The sequence below is a fragment of the Bos grunniens genome, chromosome 29 (assembly GCF_055505025.1).
Source record: "Bos grunniens cultivar Pamir isolate PY7600 chromosome 29, Bosgru_T2T1.0, whole genome shotgun sequence".
Lineage (NCBI taxonomy): Eukaryota > Metazoa > Chordata > Mammalia > Artiodactyla > Bovidae > Bos > Bos grunniens.
In genome coordinates this window covers 2,408,068-2,423,929 of record NC_141193.1, presented here as the reverse complement: position 1 = coordinate 2,423,929, position 15,862 = coordinate 2,408,068, and the positions used below count along the sequence as shown (strand labels likewise).

The 15,862-nt window shown below is 63.3% G+C and overlaps 1 protein-coding gene across 3 annotated transcripts in view; it reads right to left on the bottom strand.

Annotated features, from left to right (window-relative positions):
* Nucleotides 1-700: 700 nt before the first annotated feature.
* Nucleotides 701-15,862, bottom strand: part of KCNQ1 (potassium voltage-gated channel subfamily Q member 1) — a 380,089-nt gene continuing 364,927 nt past the window's right edge. For all 3 annotated transcript variants that reach the window (XR_015157617.1, XR_015157618.1, XM_086383879.1), the window contains one exon: nucleotides 701-1,914. Coding sequence is in view for 1 of the 3 variants with exons in the window: in XM_086383879.1 (XP_086240005.1) it covers nucleotides 1,684-1,914 (231 nt within the window). In the remaining 2 variants the exon portion in view is untranslated. The remainder of the gene's footprint in view (nucleotides 1,915-15,862) is intronic.

Here is a 15,862-nt window from a genome sequence, read left to right as displayed (position 1 = left end):
GCGAGGACCAGCAGTTCAGCATTCACCTGGGCACCTGCCTCCAGGGCTGTCGGCCATGAGGGCGGTTGGGGAGGGCTCCAGGCAGGCACAGGGTGAAGGGAGTGGGCCCCGGAGGAGTGAGGGGCCCAGACGTGGGCAGCAGTGGGAGGTGGGCAGGCGTCCCGGAATTAGGAATTAAGCCTCGAGGCCTGAGAAGTGTTTGTGGGGTACATGCCCTGAAAACAGGGTGCCCAAGCTGCTTGTCGGGGGGCCATGACCCCACCTGATCACCACTTCCCCCTTGAAGCCTCACAAGCCTGGGGAGGGGGATGGGTCTCATGAGGCACTATCAGGGAAAGCTTCCTGCAGGAGTGGGCTTTGAGCCTGGCTGGAGACCAAGGGAATGGTTTTAACTGATGGAGAGGGGATGGGAGACTCTCCCAGAAAAGGCTCCCGCAGGAGCAAAGCTCAGACGGTGGGCTGGGGTCTGACCTGGGTTGGGGTGGGCAGGAGCAGCCTGGCCTCAAGGTGCTCCTGGGTCCCAGAACCCCCAGGCTAGTGGGTTGGGGCTTCCAGCCCCCTCCTCTCACCGAGGTGGGCGCGGATAGGGTGAGGGGTGCTGGGGTATTGAGGGGTGGTGACAGCTCTGTGGGGGGATAGGTTGTCCCAAAGATGGGTGCTTGCTCCCCCAGGAGTGGAGGCGAGAACAGGGCAGGTTAAATTTTGTGATTCCACATTTATTAGGAAAAACCTGAATAATTAAGAATCAAAATCACACCGTGAAATTCATTAAAGCACAGATTCCAAATCACCACAGATTATTCTGATTTGGTGAGACAGAGCGCCCGGGAGGACACATGTCTTGTTAGAGATGGTGATGCCCGTCTGCTCCCCTGCGGTCGGGGGTGGGGTGACCGTCTGTCCAGCTGCTCGGACCAGGAGGGACCTGGAGGCAGGGCCTGCATGTGGAGGCGGCTCGGGGCCCCTTCTCTTTTCTCCGGAATGGGTAGGAGAAGCTGCCAGTCCAGAGTGGGGGGCCTGAGCACCCCTATTCTGCTGCTGGACAGAGTGAAGAGCTCTGGGCAGTGGTGGGCCTGTCCCTCCCATTGGAAGCTGTGGCCTCAGGAGCCGCTCCCCAGCTCCTGCCGGGGTCAGCATCTCTGGGGTGTCAGGGAGCCAGGCCCACTCCGGGGTCCCGGGACGGGCTCTCAGGCCACGATCGAGCCTCGACTGTGGGCCTCCTTTGTTTGGCTGGGCTGGGCCTGCCCTGCCCTGCCTGCCTTCTCTACGAGTCCCCCTGGGTCCTGGATCTGAGACTGGGGAAGGGTCTTCACAGACCCTGTCCAGGCTGTCCCCCGTCTCCCCGCAGGCAGCCCCTGGGGCCGGCACACAGCCCTGCTGCCTCCTGGCCGTACGTGGGACAGACCGCCGGCCTTGTCCTGAGTGTGGGCCCCCTGGTCTCAGAGCCGAGAGCTGCCCCCCCGACACCCAGCCGAAGTCTAGTACCTGCCGGCTGGGAAGGGGCAGTCTCGGCGAGCCCCCCAGTCCAGGCCAGGGAGCCGCGCGACCCACTGGGTGTCAGGGGCCTGGTGGAGCGGGACCGCGCCCTCCGGCCTTTGAGAGGTGGCCGAGGCCCGGTGGAGCCGTGCTGGATGGGGGGCGGGCCTCCCGCAGGCCTCCCCTCTCAGGGGCCCTGTGCCCCCATCACGAGCCCTCGTCGGGCCCCCCATGGGGCACGGTCAGCTGTTCGTAGGTGGGCAGCGCGTTGCTGGGCAGGAAGAGCTCGGGGTTGATGGAGCCGCCGCTTGAAGGCTGGACGGCCTGGGCCCTTGCTGTGCTGGGGGGCCGGCCCACAGGGGGGCCTCCGTTCTGCAGTGCGAGCAGCTGGTGCAGCATGTCTGTGATGAGCACCAGCCTCTGGTCCAACTGAGTTACCTGTGGGGACAGGAGCAGAGGTGAGCCGGCGGCGGGGCAGCGGCGGGGCGGCCTCGGGTCAGGGCTCCCTGAGGGTGGGCGGGGCGGCCTGTTTATGGAACACGCACGTGTGTGTCTGTGGCGTCTGTGGCCCCTGTGCGTGTCTGTGTGTGTGCACACGCGTGCCCGGAGGAGTCTTGCTCAGCAGCCCTCGCCTGAGACCGGGGTTGAGTGGTTATCTCTGCCGAAGGGCTCCCGGTCACAGGGCTGGGCTCCTCCTCGACCCACTCCCCTCCACGCCTCCAACAGGGCTCGTGCCCCAGGCCGTCCCGTCGTCCCAGCCCTGTTCCCGACTCACTAGAGGACTCACTAGTCCCTGGAAAACCCAGACCCTATCCATGCCAATGCCCAAGGGTCAGCCAGGGCCACATCCCCACCACACTTCTACCAAAGCCTTTCCTGCATTGAACACAGGGTTGCCCAGCCCACGAGGTGGAGTTGCCCATGAAACTGGAGGGCAGCTGGAGGCAGGATGGACCTGGGGTGCTTAGCAGGTGTGGCTGATGGCCAGAGGGGGACGGGGCTGATGTGAGCCCGGCGGGAAGAGGAGGCCAGGGCCCTCCGAGCAGGGGTGGGGAACAGAACATGACCCCAAGTGGGCCAGACTGTGGGGGGAGGCACGGCTGTCCCCGGGGCCTGTGGCACCCTTGGGAGCTGTTCCGCTGTGGGCTCCGTCAGAAAATAATATCCACTCTGGGGACCTGGAACCCTGGGGAGCCTTGGAATGGCAGAGCAGGGAGAAGAGGCAGCTGGATGGTCAGGGATAAGGGCCAGGCCCCAGGAGCACTGAGCTGCCCCGTGGGAGAGCATGTCTGGGGGTGAGAGCCCCATGGCGGCTCGGCCAAGGCTCAGCGCGGGGCCGAGCACAGGCAGGCGGAGCTGGCTGGGGCCGGCCGTCCACCCGGACACACGCGGGATTCGAGATATAGGCAGTGTGTGCCATCGCGGCCAGACTCCCGGGCACCCATCTGGGCCCCCTGCCCTCCATAGTCTCCCCACCGCGGGGCCGCATGGAGCTGGGTGCCGGCCAAGCGGGTTGGCCCTGGGAAAACAGTAGGGTGAGGAGGCCGTGGACCCTGTGTAGCCAGGTCCCAGGGGGCCCAGGTCAGGCTTCCCGGGGCTGGGGGCAGGCCATAGCCTCCCTCCTGTGGGGGACACTGAGTCAGGGGGAGGAGCGGGGCTGGCTGGGCGGGGATGAGAGGACAGGTCTCTCCCGGGGCCCCAGGAGAAGGGTCTCATTTGGGGTCTCTGGTTGGGACCGCTGCAGCCCCCACCCCCAGGTTCCTTGTTGGGAAGACCTGTGTGCCGTGGAAGGGTGGTTCATGAGGACTAAAGCAGACACTCCTGGGAGGGGGCCCAAGCTGGGGGTCCAAGCTGGGCTTAGAAGAAGCAAGTGCTCCTGGGAGAGGGGCCAGAGGGGCCTATGGCGGGGACTTGCCCACCATCACCTCCAAACCCTGCCCTTCTCACTGGCCCAAGATTGCTGGGCCCTGCTGCCGGCAGGACTGGACCCCCAGTCCCAAAGCCGCCCTGGGAGATCCGTCGGGAGGACCCTGGGTGCTCAGTAGCCTTGAACGAGCCTTGCACACGGCTGGTCCGGGCAAGACTTCATGTTGCTTCACTGCGCGGGCCCCAGCTTGGGTATTGATTGGTTTGGCCTCAATTAAAGCCCCAAATACATGACGGAAGAAAATCTGTGGTTTCATACATTTTCACTTTACGGCGCTTGAGCATCAAAAGTGCCCAGAAAGGCAAGTGGGTCTGGAAGCCTCCATGGGGGTGTTCTCGGGAAAAGAGGAAATGGAAGGAGGGCTGGGATTCAGGAAGGGGTGGGGTCCTGGGCCTGGCTGGAGAAGGGGCCCGTCCCAGGGGCTGTCAGCGCGGGCGAGCTCGCCCTTGAGGTCTCCCGGGGCCCTTCTTGCTGCCCTTGGCCCTCGGGTGCCAAGCCCACCTTGGCCCCTTGGGCTGCTGCTCACGTCAGGGGGGTTTCGAGGGGCTTACTGGCATCTCGGTTCCACTAGGCAGACTGCTGGGGACTTGGGGGAGCTGGGATCTGGGTCAGAATCCCAGAGTCAGCCCAAAGCCTGGGCTCCCTCCTTCTCATACAGGAGAGGAGTGGGTCTGGGGAGGAGTGTGAATTGTCACAGCCGGTGTGATGGGAGAGACAGTGGGTAAGTGGGGAAGCGGGGAAGCTGGCCGACACACCCAGACCCTGCCAGACCCTCCCGGCCATCACTCCATCCCCCTGGTTCTCCAGCCACCCTCTGGGCGCCCCTGCAGGGTCCTCTAGACACAGATCCTCTCCTTCACTCGCCGGGTCCAGCTTCAGGCTGTGGTGACCAGCAGGTGGGCCGGATCCCCCGCCCTGAGCCAGGCCCCCTCCTAAGGCTCCATGGGTGAGCCCGTACCACCTGGGCCTGCCTGCTGCTCACCGCTGGCCCCCTGAGCCCACCCCGCCCTGCCTGCCCTGCACAGTGGCCGATGCCCCGGCCCCGCCGTGTGGGGTGAGCCTGGCCAGGCGGGTCTGGGGGCCACGTGAGGTGCCGCCCTAAGCCCTGGCTGAAGGGTCTCCTGCCTGGGCCCCAGTTTCTCAGCTGAGAAGTGGGGGATCCTGCTCCCCCCTGGAGGGTTTTCTTAAGGATGGAGCAGGACAGGCGTGTAGGAGCCTGTGCACACAGGTCAGCGAGCAAGCCTCGCTTCTCCAGGCTGAGCGCGTCCCAGGGAGATGGTTCCTGGTCACCTCCCCGCCCGCCTCCACCCCTGGCTCTGAGCAGAGAGCCTGTATCTCACTTCATATTTGATGGCGAGCACTTTCTGAGCAACTTCACTTTGACTTTTCACTTTCATGCATTGGAGAAGGAAATGGCAACCCACTCCAGTGTTCTTGCCTGGAGAATCCCAGGGATGGCGGAGCCTGGTGGGCTGCCGTCTACGGGGTCACACAGAGTCGGACATGACTGAAGCGACTTAGCAGCAGCAGCAGCAGCAGCAGCAGCAGCTGCAAGCACATTGGAAAAGACCCTGATGCTGGCAAAGATGGAGGGCAGGAGGAGGAGCAGGGGGCAGCAGAGGATGAGACGGTCGGATGGCATCATCGACTCCATGGACAGGAGTGTGAGCAAGCTCCGGGAGATAGCAGAGGACAGGGAAGCCCATCGGGCTGCAGTCCACGGGGTCCCAAAGCATCGGGCACGACTGAGTGACTGAACGACAACTGTGAGAACGTCAGCCGGCTGGAGGGAGCGGCCTGAGCCGGGCCCCTGCTGCAGAGAAGTCACCGGTCCAGGCGGGTGCCCAGGGCAGGCGCCGCCACCTTCAGCGGGAAGGCAGTGCCTACTGTGGGCACGGGGCGGCGTGCCCCAGGAACCATGGGGGCACATCAGTTTGGGGGATCTTGAGTCTCGTCACTATTTGCAATTTGATAGTGACTAAAAGGGCAAGGCCAACAAAGCGCCCTTGTTCCCTGCCTCAACTCACCAAATTAATAACCATAAGACGACTCACGGCCCTCGGAAGAGAAAAAAAGCAATTAGAATAACAGCCAGTTCGAAAGCCCCGGGCGGCTGATGATCAAACCCAAGGCGACGGGCTCTCTGTTTGATGTGGTTATGAATTTGTTTTCAAAAGAAAATCTTAAAAAGAGTCTTTCAAGGGACATTTTGCAGAACCTGCTCGGCCCTGATCCCAGCTCTGGACCCGCCAGTGGTGCCGGCCAAAGATGGGCGGGAGACGGGCCGTGACTGCCTGTGGCTCACGGGGAGGAGCCCCAGGTCCTGGGGGCAGCTTGGGGGGCCAGGGTCCCTTTGGGGCCATCTGAAGGCGGGGTGGGGCTCCTCTCGGGACAGCCCAGGACCCTCTGCGGGGTCACGGGACACAAGTCCTCTGGGCGCTCCCTTTGTCTGCACCCTCTCCTGGACCGACGGTCACGGAGCCGTTCTCAGGGGGCGATGCTCAACACCAGGCATTGAGCTGGACGCATCCAGCTGGGCTGCAGAGAGCCGGGGATTCCAGGTAGGTAAGGAGGCGCGGGGGAGCCTGAAGCCTGGCGAGCCCTGCCCAAGCACAGGGATGGGCCTGCGGACACGGCCGTGATGCTCAGGCCCACTCCATCTTCCGGCAGGCCTCCCGCCATGGCTCAAAGCCCCCTCTCCCCGCTCCCTCCACAGACCGCAGGGAGGTTGGGAGCAAAAAGCCGGGGGCAGGGGCACAGAGGGGCTGCTGCCGGCCTGGCTGCCTTCCCCCTTGCGCCCTGGCCGCAGGCCTGCACGGCCCAGCACTGCCCAGCTCACAAGCCGCTGCTCCCAGCTGCCCCTGAGCCCACAGGCAGGTGACCCGGCGGAGGCCCCGAGGCCTTGAACTTCTGGGCGTGGTTGAGAGGCCCGGTTGTGCCCACCCAACAGTGGGGCAGGTCTGGAGACCCACGGCAGGGGTGCTGAGCCCGCCAAGTGGGGGACTGTCCAGCCAGGAAGGGAGCCCCAGGCTGGCGGGCTCAGAGCAGAAGCCCACCTACCTGCTCTGCGCGGGGCTAGAGTCACACCCCCAGGTCCCCTGGGTGGGCAGCTCCCCCCTGCTGCCCCTCGCATGCATACAGTTAGTGAGAAGCCCCCAGCACGGGGCAGGACGCGGGGCAGGACTCGGGGTGTGTCGAGTGCCGCTTGGCGGACGAGGGGCCCGCACTTGCCCCTACTAAAGAGTCTGGCCGCAGCCTCGGACGTCGGGCCCCACTGGACACGGGAAGGACTCAGTCTGAGAGGGCGACCCTGCCCCTCTGGGCCTAGCGGCTGCAGAGTGAGTTTCAGGCGGTGGTCCCAGGCCCATTCCCCACCCCCCGCCCGGGACTCCTGGGTTCTCTGTCCCCATAGAATGCCCTTTCTCCCCCCGCCCCGACCCTGGCCCTCATTCTGCAGCCTGGTGAGGGAGGGGAGTAGGTGTCCCTGTGACCTACAACCTTTGCCCCCGTGCCCTTCGGTGCATGCAGGTAACGCTGAGCACCGACGTCAAGGGCAGGGGGTGTCACTGAGAGAGAGCAGCAAGGAGAGGGGCACCGGCTGCAGCCCTGGTGTCCTCTGGCCCTTCCCCACTGACCAGGATGGGAGGCCACCCTGCTGTGACCACTGTGGTCTGCTGACCCCTGAGCCTGGGTGCACAGGCTCAGGCCAGGGACACGCCCAGGACCCGCACGCGCGGCCCTACGGGGCCTCAGGCCTGAACACAGACCGTGAAACCACGGCTTCCCTGCCCTTCTGCTGAGGGCCCTGCCTCTCAGCACCCACCCTGTCCCTTCCATTCTCATCTCAGCACCCACAGCTCCACAGCTCCCAGCCCAGGCCAGAGTGCCGATTTTATATGCTAGGACTATTGCAGTAGCCTGCCAGCCGGCCTCCCCCTGCAATGTGCTTCTACACGGCAGTTCTTCTGAAATACAAACCCGCTCACATCACATACCCTCCTGAGCTCCCCTCTCACTCCTGGGAGAAGCCTGAGTCCCTCATGTGGCCCCAGACCCGTCTCCCTTTGCTTTCTGGCCTCCAACCCCCAACCCTTCTTTGGGCTTCCCTAGTGGCTCCTGCAAGGCGGGAGACACTGGAGACGTGGGTTTGATCCCTGAGTTGGGAAGATCCCTTGGAGGAGGGCATGGCAACCCACTCCAGTATTCCTGCCTGGAGAATCCCATGGGCAGATGAGCCTGGTGGGCTATAGTCCATGGGGTTGCAAAGAGTCGGGCACGACTGAACGACTTAGCACGCACTCACGCGTGCACCCACCCTTGTTCCCTCCTCGCTGACTCCAGGCGACTTCACTGGTCCTTAAACACGGTGGCACGTGCCTGTGCCAGGCCTGGCCTTTTCTCCTGCTGCTCGCCCGCCTGCATCAGCCACCCCCACCCTCAGATCTCACCAGAGGCACTGATCTGAGGCCCTCTCCTTCCTCTGCCACGGCCTTCCCCTTGCCCGTACTTCCTCCAAGGCCCTTGGCGTGGGGTTACGTCTGCCCGTCCTCGTCTATGCCTCCCATTAGAATTAGGCCCCAGGAGCCCTGCTCCTCTGTTGGTCTGGCTGGCACACAGGGGCCCCGTTCACACGTGTGGAACAAACACGCTGGAAGCTCCCCGGCCCAGAGCATGGACCCCAGAGTCCCCAGGAGCCCTCCTACCAAGGAGGAAGGGGGTGGAGGTGCAGGGTACCCACCGCCTGGGCCCAGCTGTCCCCGGAGGTCCCTGCCCAGTGGCAGCCAGACCTGGCCCCAGACCACGCACGGGGCCTGTGGGTCCTGCTCCCGGCGCCGGGCCTCCCCGACTCCTTGGGGCTTGGGAACACCCCTCCCCCATGGCAAGAGCGCGGGAATAACGCCCATAAATCACCCTTTCGTTAGAACCCATGGGGCTGGCTGGTCTCACAGAGCTGGGTATGAGTGGAAATAGATCACAGCGCTTCATAACGTCGTGATTTATGGCAAGAGACGGTGTAATTGTGTTTATGACTTTGTCTTAGTGCTTTAGCTCTTGGAGAAAAGTCAGCCATCGTTCTAGCTGCTGAGGTTTTACTGCCCGTCCCCAGGGCGGCCAGTCGGCCGGCCGAGCTCTTGGTCCGGTGGCACAAGGCGCACCCAGGTGGCCCAGGAGACGGCCTCGGAGCCGGGCCAGGCCAGGGTGTGTGCCCTGTGGTCCGTGGGAGGCCCCCACATGCATTCTGGGTGTGTGGGCCCCATGGCAGTGGGGCAGGGTCCTCAGGAGGGCCTGGGCAGTAGACAGGCTCCTGGGCTCATGTTCTGCCTCTGCCTCTTCGGTGGGATGACCTTGACCTTGCCTCCCTGAACTCAGTTTCCTCATCTGTAAAATGGGCATGTTGGTTGAGTCTCCCTCAGGAGGATGTTGTAAGGATTAACTGAATGAACACAAGAAACCGCTGGAAAGGGGGGTTGGCATCCAGCAAACACGGATTAAGTCTCCCGTTGACCATTGTTGTAACTACTGTTAGCAATCTGCATGTGTGCAGCGTGGCCTGAGGGCTGGTTGGCATGTGTGTGCACAGACGTGTGTGCACAGATATGTGTGCACACGAGTGCTCCAACTTTATAAGACCAGGGAGACTGAATGTGCAAGAGTGCCTAGGCCATCTTCACACAGTTCCTTTGCACAAGACCACCAGATCATTCCCTGAGCTGCCCAAGGGTGCACTGTATCTGTCTGGACCTCGGGCCCCTGGGCCTTGGCACATGCCACGGAAGTGAGCACGCTGGCACTAGGCAGTGAAGCTGCTGGGAGGGGGCCGCTCAGAGGGTGAGCTGTGCTGCTCAGCACAGGGACTGCCTGGGGGCCAATCGAACTCTCCTAACTGGGAGACAGGCCTCTGGGACCCACGGTCACCAACACACCAGCCCTTCTCCTGTTCCCCAGGGTCTTCTGTTCAGGTGGAGTCCAGGCGGGGGTGAACCTTGGCCAGAAGATGTGGGCGATGGGGCAGCCATTGTGCCCTGACCCCCGGAACGTGTGCCTTGGTTTGGCCTCACACATCAGCCAGGGTGGGCATTTCAGAGGCTGCAGACTGAGGACTGTGTCCCAGCGGGTCCTGCAAACCTCTCACTCTTCTGCCTACAGGGCGGCAGCTGGTCTGAGCCATCACCCGAGTCAGTCACCCCTCAGCCGGGTCCTTGGCACAGCATGGCCAACGACCTGGTCACCCCCAGACCCCTCTGGGGGCCTGTGTGTCCCTGGTTGGCCCTTGCAGACCACCCCTTAGGAGGACAGGCTGCTTCCCTCTGAGAGATGGCTGTGATGGGAGCAAGACCCTTCTGCCTGCCCCACAGACACACACTTGCCTGGGGGCAGCCCCACAGGTGCCTGGGCTCTGCTGGGGATGCCCCAGCAGTGACTCGGTCCAGCTTGACCATTGAGTGGGGTGGACCTTGGGATCTCTATCATAAGCCACGCCCACCTGCCCCGTGCTCACCCACCAGGACAACCTCGCCTGCCCTCCACACCCAGCCCAAGGACCCCCACCTGCCTGCACCCGTCCACGCAGACACCCTCAGCACTGCAGCCCAGCTCTTCGTGCTCCCCGAGGCCACTCCGTCTTCACTGGTGAGCAGGTCTCACAGCACTTTGGCCCAGCAGGTTCCAAAAGGAACTCCGACTCGCCCTGGGCCTGCCCACGTCTCAGAAAGGGGCGCCGACACCACACAGAGAAGCATTGGATCCGCCTGGCGCTCACCCATGCCCGACCTGTTCTCTAGGGCACACGCTCTGAATCCAGCCTCCCGAGCAGCCCCTGCCCAGTCCAGTGGCATCCCCGGCCAGCGCTGTTGTGATCACCTCTACTGGACTTGTCCACCTGCCTCCTGTTCGCTCCAGGCAGCAGCCAGGCTGAGCTGCCTCCCTTCAAAGGACTGCCAGTGTACTCAGAGTGAAATCCGACCTCCTGCCGAAGCCTCTGAGCTCTGCGGCTCCCCCACAGCCCTCCCTGAGCACCCCTACTCTGTCTCTCAGATCCTGAGCACAGCCCCCTTGATCACGCCCCAGGATTTTTGCACTTGCCATTTCCTCTGCCTGAAAAACCGTTCTCCACCACAACATACAACCTCAGCTCAGGTGTTAGGAGCGGGCTTCCTTTCCATCACTGAAACCTCCTGTGGCAGCTAGGACTTGGACGGTCATGTCCCCAGAGGGGACATGTTCCCAGAACCTGGAACATAGTACGGATTAAGTGTTGTTGTGTTCAGTCGCTAAATTGGGTCTGACTCTTTGCTACCCCATGGGCTGCAACATGCCAGGCTTCCCTGTCCTTCACCAGCCCCCAGAGATTGCTCAGACTCATGTCCATTGAGTTGGTGATGCCATCCAACCATCTCATCCTCTGTCACTCCCGTCTCTTCCCACCTTCAATCTTTCCCAGCATCAGGGTCTTTTCCAATGAGTCAGCTCTTTGCATCAGGTAGCCAAAGGATTGGAGCTTCAGCTTCAGCATCCATCCTTCCAGTGAATATTCAGGGTTGATTTCCTCCAGGATGGACTGGTTGGATATCCTTTCAGTCCAAGGGACTCTCAAGAGTCTTCTCCGGCACTACAGCTCAAAGGCATTGGTTCATGTGGAATAGAGTTGGTGCTTCACAAATATTTGCTGGATGAATAAAGAGCCCTCTGCCGCCTCCCAGGGCCCCAGGACTGGGGTGGGGGCTGTGCAGGTCCCCCAAGCCCACAGCCTGTTCCCTCCCCAGGGTGGCACTGGCCAGGCCTTTCATCGTCATTGACTCGTAAGGGGTCTTCGTATCATGAGAAAGTTTGTCCTCTGACACGGACATCATGACTGTTTGCCCACAGCGTGCTACTGGTCTCATGAATCGGTTTATGGCAGTTATGATTATTATTTTTGGTCTGGTCATACAGAAGTTTTATTTAGTTCTTCACTTTTTATGTAGTCAGAGTTATTTATCTTTTTCTTTGTGGCTTCTAGATTTTCTGCATGCTTGGAGTAGCCTTCCCCATTCCTACCTCGAAGCAATTTTTTTTTTTCTAGAATTTTTTAGATTTTTACCATTAAATCGTTGAATGGTGTGGGGCTCACTTGAGCTTCGAGACGGGTTTTCAGCGATCGGCCTGTCGATCTTCCCTGAAGCCTGCAGTTCCCTGAAGGATGGAACATTCTTTTTATAGGTGCTTTGCAGCCTGTAGTGAACCGTCTTGATCATGGCAGCCTTACGATGTGTTTTGCTAGCGGGTGGCAGGGCTGTCCTTTGTGGGGGTGAGGACGCTGGGGGCTCTGTCTAGGGCGTCCAGCAGTGGTGGTGGTCAGGGGGACGTGGGCCAGCTCAGCTGGGCAACCTCAGTGACCTCTGCCCTCGGCCCCACAGATCTCACTCCTCTGTTCAGAACTCTGCGAGACCCGCCGTGGGGTCTGAACAGAGAAGGAAGTCCTGGCCGGGGGTCCAGGCGGTCAGCCCTCCCCGAGGCGGCTCCAGCGGGAGGCCTCCCCTCTGCCCTGCCCCCGCCGCCAGGCTGTCTCCCTGGATTCTCGCGCGGCTCACGCCCTCACCCCATCCACATTTCTGTTCACGTCTCCCCTCCCCACGAGGCCGCCCTGGGCCCTGAGCTGAATGCTGTGACCTGCCTGCGGGCCTCTGCCCACTCCTTTCCCTCCAGGACACTCGCTGACATTACTGGTTTCCTTACTCGATGTTCTGTCTCTCCCTGCCCCCTCCTCGCACCGAGGGCGGGAGCCCCGTGGGGGGCTCTGCGTGTACCGTGTTCACTGACGTGCCCCATCCACGCTGCTGGACACGGAGCCACGCCCTCCCTCCCCCTGCAGCTCCGCGGGGCCACGTTTGTGCCCAGAGTCCACAACCACTGCCTGACCGTGCCCCTGAGGCTGCCCTGCGTGGACCCCGGGGAGGAGGTGCCTGCGGCAGCTTGCAGAGTCAGGGGCCCTGGGCCGGGCACACGGCTTCCTGGGCTGCACAGAAGCCTCTTTGCTTGCCCCCACCCCACTGCTGGAAGGGGGCCTGGGTCGTGGGGAGCAGGATACACAGAGGCCAGGAAGCTGCTCATGGCCACGTGGTGGGTGGGCCAGGCAGGGGGCGGCGACTGGCCCTGGACGTGTGTGGCTGGGTCTCCCAGTGGGCTGGCCAGCCCCTAGCTGGGGCCTCAGGGGGGTCCTGCGGGCAGAGGCTAAGCGGGGGCCGCCCGCCCTGCCTGCATCGGGCAGCCCCAGGCTGGCTGGCTGAGCCGCCCTGCTCGGGGCCGGGCGAGCGGGAATGTAGGGCAGGCTGGAAAAAGGCGCTGGAAGCCGAGAGGCCGTGTTTGTGTTGGCGGCGGGCGGAGGCCCCACCTGCATTTGATTCTCCCCCGCCTCCCCCTTCCTCGCTGCCCCTCTGACGAGCCTCGAAGTCCCGGAAGCCAGGGACGCTGGGCAGAACACTTTGTACCAGGAGCCAGTGCGCGCTCGGCTGGCCCAGCCAAACACCAGGCCTGGGCAGGCGGGCGGGCAGGTGGGCAGGGGCCGCCCAGTGTCTCCATCGTCACAGTTCCATCTGCCCCTGGCTGCCCTCTGGGACCCCTCATCTCGGGCCCCTGGTGCCAGGACACGGGCAGCTCAGGAGTGCTGGGCCCATCAGCCCACAGGCCGCCCAGCAGCGCCCCTGAGGTCTGCTCGCCCTCTGTGAGCTCCACATCCAGCAGCCCTCCCTCTGCCCTCACACCCTGTCCATCCCCTGGTGGGACCCCTGCCGGCCGCCCAACAGCTCTGGACAAAGACCCAGCCCCATCTTGGCCAGAGGGTCCCCGCAGTCTGGGCCCGGTGTCTTAGCCTGGCCACTGCCCTCCCTGCCCTGCATCGGCTCTGTCAGTCCCTTGGATGTGCGGTGCCCACCTCTGTGCCCCAGGGCCTTTGCACTAGCTGGTCCACTTGCTGGAACATTCCACCCCTCTCCTGAGCCAGCAGACCATCTCATTCCTCAGGCCCCAAGGTGAGGGTCTCCTCCAGAAAAGGCCCCCAGGCTCCATCTGCCTGCCATCACCTCCCTGACCGACCCCTCCCAGCCACTCTAGTCTGCCTGGGTACTGGTTTCATCCTCTGCTTCCTAAACATCCGCCTCCCTGAAATCCGGAACACTGCCAGGCTGTCCACACCCACGATGGGCTGGGGGACTTTGGGCCTCAGTCCCCTCCCTGCAGCTCAGAATGGAGATTGATGCGTCTGTGGTTGGAATTCCTGGGGGGCGGCGGTCTAGCTCCCCTGGACAGCTTCTCGGGCCTGCAGGGCGTCTCAGGGAAGAAGGAGGCCCCGTGTGCCCCCAGGCCCCCAGCACCTCCCAGCTGCCTCTGACCGCTTCCCCTGCACCCACCGCCCAGCATGGCTTTTCCTCGCCGCTCTGCAGCCCCTCACCTGTCCCCGCTCAGTCCTGAACCGTGTCCTTTCTTCGGACACCTGCACAGCTTCCCACTGTTCCCTGACCTCCCAGGCCCCGGAGCCCCTTCCCCAGGCAGCTGGGGCCTGTTGACCCCTGGCCCGCTGGCCTCCAGGACAGCGCCTGTGTGCCCCCTGCCCTCGCCCCTCCAGCAATACACTCTGCCCAGCTGGACGTCTTGCAGTTAAATCAGCCCCCTTACAAGAGTTTGCAAGATGTAACTAGCTGGGTTGTACTGTTCAAAACCATAATCCCTTAAAAGTAAAAAACATTGTGACGAAACGTCCCCCTTTGGCCTGCCTGGCCCGTCTGACTGTGGTCCGCCCCTCACCAGGGGATCACCTTAGCGATCTGCTGTTTATCCTTCCGGCCATTTTAAAACAGGAGCACGCGCCTGCAACGCAGTATCCGTCCAGGTGGGCTTAGCAGATCAGTAACCTGAGAAGCTGGGCCCTCTGCATGCTCCCTTTCACTAGCACAGGCTGGGGGCCCGCCATGTGGAGACATGTCCGCTGAGCCCGCTCCTCGGGCCGAGGTGCATGGGCCTCTCCACGGGGCTCTGGAAATGCCACCGTGGCTGAGCCCTTGGACTGGGAGGCTGACCGCCCCTGGGAGTGCCAGGCGGGGGGCCCCCTCTCTAGGATCGGTCCTGGCGAGGCTGCCCTGCAGGGGCGCTTCCACATGGCTCCCTGACAGTCTGCCCCAGCCCTGCGCCCCTTCCCCATCCCACTCTGCTCCCTGATCTGGGCGAGAGGAGCCCCTGACCCGGCCCGCCCTCTGAGCGCACCCAGGCACCTCAGCCTTCTCCCCTCTCCCAGGAGGGAGATGTTAAAACAGGGCTCCCCATGGCCACAGAGTCAAGGCCAGGGTCACTGCAGTGGCCCCAAAACTGTCACGATCTGGCCGGGTTCGCCTCGCTGCCCCAGACCTGTGGGCCTCCTGTCCAGGCCCCAAGTTGCCACAGGCTCTTTGCACCTGCTGTCCCTGAAGGGAGGTTCTTTCCCGACAACCTTCAAGCTGCCTCTGTCCTCTGAGTACCCTCTCAGGGCTGCCTGCCCACTCTTTCTGAGGGACTCCCCTGCCCTGGCACCCCTGCGACGACGCTCAGCTCCTGGAAGGCAGGGCTTCTGCTGGGCAGCACTGTCATGGTGGGCCCGTGCCCAGCGTACCACAGTGCTCAGTAGGGACCTTCAGGACAGTGCATGAGCCCAGCGGAGCCCCCACGGCCCAGATCAGCCACGGGCAGGGCGACCAGCAGAGGGGTGCAGGGCTTGACCGGTGTGCATTCATTCTGGTGTGTGTGAGCACGTGTGTGTGTGCACGTGTGTGCACAATTCCACCAGGGCTGTGCTGGGCCCTACACTGGGGAGTGGGGGAGACCTGGGAGCTGGCTCATGGGGCGGGATCCAGGGTGGTGTCCAGGGCTGCGGGGCTGGAAGAGTGGACATACAGGCTGACCACCTCCAGTCCAGGGGGCCGTGCCTGGGTGCCCTCCAGGTGCCAAGGGGTCCAGTCTCCCTGCCCTTCCTGCCTTGGTCCAGGCCGAGAAACGGTGGCCCCACAACTCAGCGGGCCAGGGCCAGGGCCGTGGAGGCAGCTGTCAGAGACAGGAGGGCCGCCCCCAGGGCCCACGTCCAGGACGGCCCTGTCCCCCACTTCTGGCTCCTGCTTCTAGGCCCGGACTTCCTGAGACAGCTCCTCTGAGGCTGGACCCGAGCTGGGGACTGGGTGGGGGGCTCGGGGACAGGGGTGCAGCCCTGGGGTCTGGAAGAGCCCGGTGGGGAAGGTGAGGGGGAACCAGTGCCTTCCAGGGGAAGTGGCCGGGTTTCCACTTGTCCAGGGCCGGGCCCTGCCCTTTCCCTGGATCTGGGGGCCTGGCTGGGGGCTCAGCTGGGCCTCCCCACCTCTTGGGCATGACCACACCCTCCTAAGCCTGTTTTCTCCCCGTTCGGGGGGGCCCACAGCCTGTGAGCCAGAAGCCACCGGGCCCCACGCTCCCCTACCCAGCACG